The sequence below is a fragment of the Eptesicus fuscus genome, chromosome 18 (genome assembly GCF_027574615.1).
Source record: "Eptesicus fuscus isolate TK198812 chromosome 18, DD_ASM_mEF_20220401, whole genome shotgun sequence".
Taxonomy (NCBI): Eukaryota; Metazoa; Chordata; class Mammalia; order Chiroptera; family Vespertilionidae; genus Eptesicus; species Eptesicus fuscus.
The window spans coordinates 26,617,299-26,627,724 of NC_072490.1; the positions used below are offsets into that span (position 1 = coordinate 26,617,299).

The 10,426-nt window shown below is 43.0% G+C and overlaps 1 protein-coding gene across 1 annotated transcript in view; it reads left to right on the forward strand.

Annotated features, from left to right (window-relative positions):
* Window positions 1–10,160, forward strand: part of DNAJC13 (DnaJ heat shock protein family (Hsp40) member C13) — a 111,234-nt gene extending 101,074 nt beyond the window's left edge. The window contains exons 54-56 of the mRNA XM_008153130.3: window positions 599–742; window positions 3,387–3,486; window positions 9,318–10,160. Of these exons, the coding sequence (XP_008151352.2) occupies window positions 599–742; window positions 3,387–3,486; window positions 9,318–9,424 (351 nt within the window). The 3' untranslated portion in view covers window positions 9,425–10,160. The remainder of the gene's footprint in view (window positions 1–598; window positions 743–3,386; window positions 3,487–9,317) is intronic.
* The last annotated feature ends 266 nt before the right edge of the window (window positions 10,161–10,426 follow it).

Here is a 10,426-nt window from a genome sequence, read left to right on the forward strand (position 1 = left end):
CTCACAGGGTTGTTATAAGAATATTGGTAAAAAGGTATACTCACTAATGTTAATTACTTCACCTCTAACCTTTGAGTTTTGGAGCAGGCATCGAAAAGTTTGTGAAACCAGGGTGTTATTTAGCTTTTATTAGGCTGATAGGAAATGTATGATGAATGCAAAGGTTGATGTTTTGAGAAAGACATATTAAGACACTTCAAATATTGTTGCCCATTAGTGTAATGTCAGTAGAGGAGGCAGCCCAGTGCAGGGCTGAAAGCTCTGGCTTTGCTTTTGTACATCGAGCTCTAGATTCAGTCACTGCTGGCTCTGTGACTATCAGCATGTTTCATCCTCTGTGCACTGACTTTTTTCCATCAGTAATAATGTGCTTATGTCATGGGAAGATTAAATAAAATAATCAGTGTGTATTTAGAATAGTTGATGGTCTGGATTAACATCTTACTGAATAAGAATGCCATTATCATTAAATACTTAAAAATTCTTCACCTGGCATTAAAATAATGCAGGTATGGCCCCAGGGGTGAAATTATTTCTTCAGTGGATGGTTTACATTTTTTCAGCATATACATATACTTAATATTATATTGTCTTCTAGGCCTTGAAAGCAGATTTGGTCCCGTACCTCTTGAAATTACTTGAAGGCATTGGCCTCGAAAATCTGGACAGTCCAGCAGCCACTAAGGCTCAGATTGTTAAAGCCCTCAAGGCCATGACTCGAAGCCTGCAGCATGGAGAACAGGTGAGTCTCCACAGGGTGACTGATCTGCCAGTTACAGCAAGGCCTTCTCAAAGCCCAGGGTCTTGGCTCGGGTTCCACACATAGGGGTGGTTCTGTTGGCTATTACAAGCTGATCACAAGACCAAGGATGGACTCGCAGGGCTCTCTTCTAACCAGTGAAAAAACACAAACCAGACACTCCTGCAGTCGCCCAGGAAGATTCTTTTTCTATGTATTAACAGCATGTTATCCATTTCAGGAAGAAAAATGCTGAAATTCTTTAGCAATGAAGAATAATAAGTATTTAGTATTGATGAAGTTTAACTTTCAGTTCTAGGAGTTATTGTTGGATAGTGATAATCACATTCATGAAACATCCCATAATGCCATATAAAAGATACAGAGCATCAATTTAGTTTCATCTTCTTTCTTTATTAGCACATATAAAGTGTTGGTTTTCTTTTTTTGTTGTTGTTGTTACATAGATATACTTCATGCATATACTGATTTCAAGCCCATTCAGTAATTTAATTTTCCTCTTTGGTTTCATTAGTTAAGTTGCTTCTGAGGAGTTCCTCATTCAGTGTTACTACATAGCCCTGTCTACTAATATTCTCTCTCTCTCTCTCTCTCTCTCTCTCTCTCTCTCTCTCTCTCTCTCTCTCTAAGTTGAGGTAAAATTTAGATAACGTGAAATTAATCATTTTAAAGTTAACAATTAATTGGTGTGTTCCCATTAAGTAGTGACTCCCCATTTCTCCTCCCACCAGCCTCTGGGAGCCCCACTCTGTTTTCTATGAATTCTGTTTCAGTTATTTCATGTAAGTGAAATCTGTGTGATCTTTGGTGTCTGGCTCCTGTCACTTAGATGTTCTTGAGGTTCATCCATGTTGTAGCATGTATCAGTGCTTTCCTTTTTCAGGCTAAGTAATCATCCATTGTGTATATATGCCATAATTTGTTTACCCGTTCATCTGTTGATGGACATTTGGATTGTTTTTACCTACCAATATTTTTTATAGGTTTAAATTGACTTAGAGCTTTCCTTTAAGGAACCTATTCACTGTTTGTGTGTTCCAACTAAAGAAATATTTTTATGCCATTGTCCATTCCATCAGTATCACCATTTGAACAATTTAAAATGATATTGAAGGAGAGAGAACATGTGTTGCTGCAGTCATTAACTATAAGTTTATGTAAAGTATTTGGGATGAAGGACAGGCTTGCCTGTGGGTGCTCTGAATGCCAAGCACAGCCACGCCTGTGTGCCATATGCAGGCAGTTCTCTTCCCCTGTCCTGTCTCAGGACTCCTGTTGATGAAATTAGCAGAGTAACCCTGACACCACCTTCCACTTCCAAGGGAAGGAGAGAAGTACGATAGTTTCCAAAGTAGGAGCTCCTCCACCACCTTCACAACCAATCACTTGCACTATTGCTTCTTTCCAAGGCGGGAAGGGAATCTCTTGGACTCACATGGCCCCATGTGCAGCTCTACTTTATGCTTACCATGACATTATCTGCTGCTGTCTCTCCTGCTAGACTGTAAGCATTTCAAAGACAGGCTGTCTTTCTCATCTTGTGCACACTGGTGCCACATGCAAAGTGCTCAGTAAATATTTGATGTGGACATTGATATGAAAAGATAATCTCCAAATTGGAATATCCTAAACTTTTAAAAAATCTCTGTCACACAGAAAGAAATACATCTTATATCAGTAGACATTTACACACATGTTATTTATACTTATACTAGAGGCCCAGTGCACGGATTCGTGCACCAGTGGGGCACCTTGGCCTGGCCGCACCCTCTCGCAATCCGGGACTCCTCAGGGGATGTCAGACTGCTGGTTTCGGCTTGATCCCCACAGGCCAGGCTGAGGGACCCCACTGGTACACGAATCCATGCATTGGGTCTCTGGTATGCATATAAGATCTTTGGTTAATCTCTTCCCGCCCTCCCCCCCTCTGAGATTCATTAGTCTATTCCATGTTTTCATGGCCTGTGCGTTGAGTATCTCCCCCCTGGTGGTCAGTGCGCATAATAAATAGCTACTGGTCGAATGGTCGAACGGTCACTTAGGCTTTTATATATATATAGATGTGTGTGCATGTGTGTGTGTGTGTATACGTCACAGAACACTATCCATTTACATGTGATACTCAGATGCTTTCTATATGAACCTAATTTATTTTCTGAAGTGTGTGGATCACAATCCTCTTAATTGATTTCATAACCATCTAATAGGTCACAACCTGCAATTTGAAAGACTGCTGAGTTTTAGCTGTAAGTTTTAGCTTGAGTTTGCAGCATCTTCTCCCCATGTCCCTTTCTCAGTAGTCCTTCATGAGCCCATACCACACTGTCTGACAGTTGTTTCTATAACAAGAAAATTTTCCTGCCAAATTACATACAGATCAGTAGTTTGTAGGTTCAAATAATAGAGTCCAAGAGGGAAGGCTGACTTGGATCTTCTTTGTGTCTGGTTTAATGAGATGTACCTGGTATAGAGTGTTTGAGGGATGCTAGGTTTTAGTCCATCTTTGATTTTACTTCAGCTGGCCTTCTTCCTTTTGTCTTGGAAGTTTACTTTTCTCTTTAGTTCTGTCTTTCAATATCCAGCCCTTACTTTATTTATATTGAAAAAGTTTCCTTTCCTTCCCTAGGTAAATGAAATCCTGTCTCGTTCTTCAGTCTGGAGTGCCTTCAAAGATCAGAAACATGACTTATTTATTTCTGACTCACAAACAGCAGGATACCTCACAGGTAAATCCCACCTAATTGGTTACCCTAAGACATATGGCAGAAGCCACTTGGACCTTCCTTTTGCCCTGACTAGACCACAAATAGCATTTGGAAGCTTTCCTAAGCTCAACCTGTTCTGGAGGTGCTGTGGACATGCAGTGACCTCAGGTTTCAGCTCTGGACAGCATGTGACCTGCTGTGTGCTGACTGGATCATGGACTCTGCTCAATTTTAATTAAAGTAATTAATGGTGTCATAGGTTACATTTGGAGCATGGCTATTTTAAAATGTTTATATTAGCCAAAACCGGTTTGGTTCAGTGGATAGAGCGTCAGCCTGCGGACTCAAGGGTCCCGGGTTCGATTCCGGTCAAGGGCATGTGCCTTGGTTGCAGGCACATCCCCAGTGGGGGGTGTGCAGGAGGCAGCTGATCGATGTTGCTCTCTCATCAATGTTTCTGGCTTTCTGTCCCTCTCTCTTCCTCTCTGTAAAAAAAAAGGTCAATAAAATATATTTTAAAAAATAAAATAAAATGTTTATATTAAACACTAGAGGCCCAGTGCATGAAATTTGTGCACAGGTAGGGTCCCTAGGCCTGGCCAGTGATCAGGGCTGATCAGGGCCTTCCAGCTGCCAGCCGGAGCCTCCTTTCCCTAGCTGCTGGCTGCTGGCCAGGGCCTTTGTTCCGCACTGCCCCCTGGTGATCAGAGCACATCATAGAGAGCCAGCGATCTCCCAGTTGATCTCCCATGGGGATAATTTGCATATTAGGCTTTTATAGACTATAAACTTTTTTAAAATATATATTTTATTGATTTTTTACAGAGAGGAAGAGAGAGGGATAGAAAGTTAGAAACATCGATAATAGAGAAACATTGATCAGCTGCCTCTTGCACACCCCCTACTGGGGATGTGCCCGCAACCAAGGTACATGCCCTTGACCGGAATCAAACCTGGGACCCTTGAGTCCGCAGGCCAACGCTCTATCCACTGAGCCAAACCGGTTTCGGCATAGACTATAAATTTTGGAGAAATATCTAATCAGAAACATGGTATCATCCTTCCATTTCTGTCAAAATAAGTTGAGGTTTCTAATATGTACACTTACACGTGAAATATTTTTCTTCTACGTTTCTAGTGATTCATCTGTACTTTTAATAAATATTTCTGGATAGTCCTCTCAGGGGAGGAAATATCTGGGTACCATAAAAGGAAGGATGTTTATTGCTTAGGGATCAAAAGGTAATGCAGTTTTGAAGCTCAGGACATTTGTCCATTTGACATACTAATTGCAGAATAATTTTACAATACTCATTTTCATATCGGCTTTTGTTTAAAAAGGAAGTCCCAGCATGGTATTGCTATATGCTGAAAATGAAATATAGTTTCTGGTATAAAAGTTTTCAGTTGAAATTAACCATAAAAATATGAGGTGGTACTTGCCGTCTGCCTGAAATTGTAGTTGACTCTTGAACAATGTGGGTTTGAACTGTGCAGGTCCAGTTATATGTGAATTGTTTACAGTTGATCCTAGAAGCTCAAACCCATGTTGTTCAAGGGTCAACGTCAAGGTTGGGGTCTGTGTATGAGGAGGGCCAGGTATAGGTGTACTTGGATTTTCAGCTGTGAGGGAAGTTGGTACTCCTAACCCTCACTTCTCAAGGTTCAACAGTATATTTTAAAAATGTCAGCACTGAATCCTCCTCTAATCAGAGATGATGGGGGTAAATTGAGAGAAAAAGATTATTATCTAGTGTTTCTCACACCAGTGTAATTGTTTTAATCATCCTGATTGCTAGTATAAAAGATTATACATCATGAAGACTGAATCTTGAGTATTCAGAAATGAGGACTTGGGAGAAAGTTTTGCTTGGTTTTGATTTTAGACTCGGTTGTGATACAACCACCCCCCCACCCCCCATTGTGACCACTTTAATATTAATCCACTAGAATTCTTAAGCAGAGCCTACAATTTGTAAACGTGGTGCTTTGGCTGCAGGTGGTGTTTGCACATTGAGGAACAGAGTGCCACAGGTTTCCCTTTGACTTTTCCATCCCCGTCCTCTGCTTTCCATGGAGAGAAGTCCCTGGAATATGGTCGTGCTCTGTTCCACATTCTCTCTTAAATTGGGGATAGAGCCATAGCTTCTAGTTAGGAACATCAAAAACTTTACCTCTTTAGACTCTTTTTCCTAAAGTTTACAGACTCATTTTTGTGGCATTGCAGTCATTACTTTGTATATGGGATGTTATGATGGGAAAATCTGCCTTATTCTAGCTAAGTGTAAACTTGTTTAAAATTGGGCCTAAAAATACTAAGGTGTAGATTGTAAGCTCCCTTGCAGGGGGCCCTCTTTTTAGTCTTTCTGTTCTCCATTCTAGTTCACATTCATTGATTTGACTGGATGTGATAAAAGACTGCAAATGGTCTTTGCTACTGACACAGAAGAGCTAGGGGTTTATCCTCAGAGACCTAGACTTCCTTAGAAACCATTTTGGTCCTCACCCTCATACAAATCTCCTAATCTTACCTTATAATAGACAAATAGCAAATTGACCGCACCTTCGCTATGCCCAAGCCACGCCCACCAACCAAGCCACGCCCACCAGGAAACCGTAGCAGGGACGCTGGGTGCGGCCGAGCCCAAGGCCGGGAAAGCCGCCCGAGGCTTTGGCCTTGGGCACCAGTGGGGAGCCTGCACGGATCGCAGGAAACCACTGGGGGTGGACTCCTTCGATCCTTAGCAGGGATGTTGGGTGCGGCCGAGCCCAAGGCCACCGCCTGGGGCCAAGCCCCGACCCTGAAAGAAGGCAGAAGGTGGTGGCCACAGCCAAGGCCTGGGTCCCCGGTGCTGGCAGAAAACTGGTGCAGGCAGCCAGGTGAATGAAGGTCTATTGCAGGAATCTTCGTGCAAACGGGCTACTAGTATATATAGAAAAGAACAGGGAGTAAGGATTCCTATCTGTGCCTTTCCTTTGATTTGATCCCAGGGTGGCTTCTGAAATGAGGTGTGAGCAGCAGCTGTGAGTTGCAGGGTGTGAAGGGAGGGTTAGGGATGAAGAAAGGCTGCTATTTACAAACTTCTTCGAAGTTGTTAGGCTGCTCAAGGGGCAGCAAGTTTTACACAGATCCAGTCATGGGAAGACTGTCTAAACCTCAGCCTGGAAAGGCCTGGTGTCACCGTGACCTTGCTGACGGCCACCGCTGCAGCCTGCGGGCATGTCAACATGGAAGAGCTAGAATTGGACAGGAAAAAACTTTACTCGTGCATATTTATTTAATTAGAGACATGTGGGACAGTTAACTTGGCTTCCTAAGGTCATTAAAGGGACAGAGGGTACAGTTGGCCTCTCCTCAAACCAGTCCATTAGTACTTTGCAGAGTAGGTTTTTATTACCTTTTGCTTTTTTTCACTCCTGTCCAAGACAGGATGTTGGCGATGTTAGCCAGTATGAGCGTTGTCAGGAAGGACCCCTGAGGTCAGTGTCAGTTCGTTGAAGGACAGTGCTGCTGCGGCAGAGCCTCCTTTTTCTGTTTTCCCTGCTGAGAAGCCCGTGTTCGTTGTCACCAAGCTCATGTTCCTTCCACCGCTCCGTCATGAGCAGTTCCCTTCTGTGGTGGTCTTTAAGTCTCCATCTTTCCTCATTCTTTCTAAGTCTGACAGCCTTGCACACTGTTGCCACCTGCTGAGTTTCTGGCAACCCCTGCTCTTTCCTCCTGCCTTTTGCTGGAGAGCACACCATCTGTCCCATGCTCGTGGCCAGACTGTAACGCCTAGCCCCTGGACACCAGACACATCCTCACGGAGGCCGAGCTGTGAGGGAGAGAGCGTCTCAGACTTCATTTACAGAATATTCTGCAATTAGTCTGTCTTCCTAATGAGGCAGGTGATAGGGCCAGAGTATTCTGGATAATCCTTCAAGACCATCATTCACAATTTAGATTTTAGCCCAGAGGTTCCCAAACTTTCTCATTTCACATTTTTTCCATCTATTCCCTAAGACCAAAAGGAAAGCTAATAGATATCTGTATTAAGTAGTTATGTCGTCCAACACCTTGTACGCTGTTGGTATGGTGTCCAGCAGATGCCTCTATCTCAGATTAAAACTCTGCAGCAGTGTCCCGTGCGTTTGCCCTGTGCCTCAGCCCACAGCTTGAGGACCACAGCCTTAGTCCATTTTCTGTACGTACCATTCATGATTTGGTCCCATGATCTACTTGTTTGATGGGAACCAAGTTGAGCCCACAATCAGAAGTGCTCAGGAATTATACCCTTCTGGAGTGTGGAGGGTTTTATTCCTAAGGATTGCATCTTTGGTGAGACCTGTTTGCTAGTTTCCTGGTAATCTCACTGCTGCCTGAGGTCCCAAGAGCGATAGGGTGATGGGCCGTGGTGGGCAGTGTGCTGTCGCGCTGCACCACCTGTGAGGTCTTTCTCCTGAGCAGGGCGTGGGGGGCCCCTGTCCTGGTTGGTGGAAGGCAGGGGTTGGTAGGCAGGTTCGCTGGGTCTTAATAGGGGAAATTCTTTTTCTGAGATTTCTGAGTTGAAGGTTTTGAGGGCCTAAGTACCTGCGTGGCATGTCACAGCTCCCCCAGGCTGCTGTCTGTGGCCCAGTAGCCACATGCAAGATAGAGTGTCGGCTCAGCGGAACAAGCCGTTTCCCATCTGCCAAGCAAATGCTTGTAAGGATGAAAAACAAGGTGGTCTGAATTGGGCCCCTTTTCCTGCATCTGTCCCTGTTATGCTTTAGTCCCCATCAAACTGCTCTGCTGTTTGCACTTCCTCACAACTTCCCTTGCTGCTTATATTTCTTTTTTCCCCTCAGGTGTCTCTCCTTCCCTTCTAACTGGCAGCAGCCCCCTTCACCTCAGGAGCGGGCTTTAGATCCGCTCTGCCAGGCAGCTTGCTAACTTCTGTGTAGCTCTCTGACGCAGGTAGAGAACCATTTTGCTAAATGCATGCCACTTCCACTGCCTTTCTGGTCCTAACCCTTCAATGTTCTCTAGCTGTTTGCCTTGTTTCCTATAATTTCCACTAAAAGTATTGCTTAGTTTTCGTTTTATGCTGCAGTGGGTCTTGTAAGTAAAGTACTCTGTACAGTTTGTGCAGTCAGGTGTGATTAAATGTCTGCCATGTTTAAGAGAAAGTAGAGGGCCTACAGCCATTCCATGCTTCCAGGACACATCCTGATGGAGGCTGGCGGGAGAGCATTTTCATGCAGTGGAGACACTGAGAGTCCAGGCAGACCATGAACTAAACTCGTGAGCCTTTTCCCGGAGCATGGAGCACTCTTGTTTTGACTCATACATGTCCCGAGCCTGCCTTTCCTTTCTGAGACATTGGTGGAACAAGCCTTGTTCATTTGGTGTTACTTGTTATAATAGCTTTTTTTTTTTTTTTTTTTTGCACCAAATGAAAATAGGTTAACTTGATGGATAGACGTGTTTTGTTTTGTTGGGAATTTCATCAAGTGTGAGTTTTGGATGGACTGAGTTTCTTTCCTGTTTGTCACACTCCCCCTTTTTTAATATTTGACATAGCCATCCTTCAGTGCCCAGGATTTTTTTGAAAAACAACTTCCCAGATGTGAGGAGGGAAATTTTTTTCCATATTTCCACAGCAGTGTTACTGTCCAGCAGAAATTTTGGAATCATTTTTAACTTTGTCACATAGTAAAGGCAGCAGCATTTTCATGGTTTATGTAGCTATTTGTTAAGGCTTAGTTGTGTCTTTAGATAATTCTCTTAGGTCATCAGCTTCTTGTGATGGGGTTCTAACTTTTTATAAAGGTCCCAGTTTCCATGTGACTGTGCTCTCTAGAAGGTGTGTGTTTTCCTTTCTCTCTTGCAGGACCTGGAGTTGCCGGCTACCTTACCGCAGGCACATCCTCGTCAGTCATGTCTAACCTGCCGCCTCCCGTAGACCATGAGGCAGGCGACCTTGGCTATCAGACTTGAAATCTTCGTGAGAGACATTACCCTGAAAGGCCAGTCGGTGCCCAGTCCACATTCCTCCAGCTGATACGTTGAAGCAAACTCTTACTGCCTTCCTCCTGATTTCATGACAGTGTTATTCCTTTTTCTATGAATATATTTTTATTTAGGAAAAGTCAGTGATTCCAGTTGTATCACACTATAAGAAAGCACTCTGTGGATCAACCTAAGTGGGTACCCAAGAATTTCTTTCTTGATGTATGTAAGCACATTTTGCTCCTTTATATCTGTTTACAAGACTGTGAATCAAAAAGACAAAACCTTCCTAGTTTTTATAATGTGTTGTTTTTTTTTGAATTAGTGTGACTGTGAGGTTGAACTACAGTCTACAGAAATTGGGCTAAGTCACTCGTTCCTGGAAAAGGGCATTTTCCTCTCCTGAATCGAGTCCACCTGGCTGGCCGCCTCTCATGGTCGAACACTATTAGGGCTTGTCCCTGCATCTGTTCACTGGTCCCCTCCCGAGGCTCACAGTCCACACGTATGTACAACTGGCTCCAAATTGAATGAGAAAGGAGCTTGAGCAAAAAATTTTAAGAACAGATGTCAAGATGTTCAGTAGGAGATTAGTGTAATTGTGAAATATTCTATACATTATCAAATATATAAAACTTTCTATATTGAATGTACATTATACAGATCATTCATATGTGTACATAAAATTTTAAAATAAAGGGAATTGACTGCTTTGTTAATGAGATATATTTGTTCTAGTTTAATTTTTCCCTTGGATTGCCTCATATACCTTTATTTCTAAGACAGAATTAGCAGTGGTAGAAAACAGACTTTACCTCACGTTCACAGCTCCTCATACAGCCACAGTGACATACTGATCATTTCTAATTAATATTTTAGCCATAACTAACTTTCCAGGAATAGACAGTGTCTCATTTATTTTTCATATAGTATTCAGGAATGGGTCGGACTGTTAATAAATAATGTGTGTGAGAGACATTAATTCCAAAA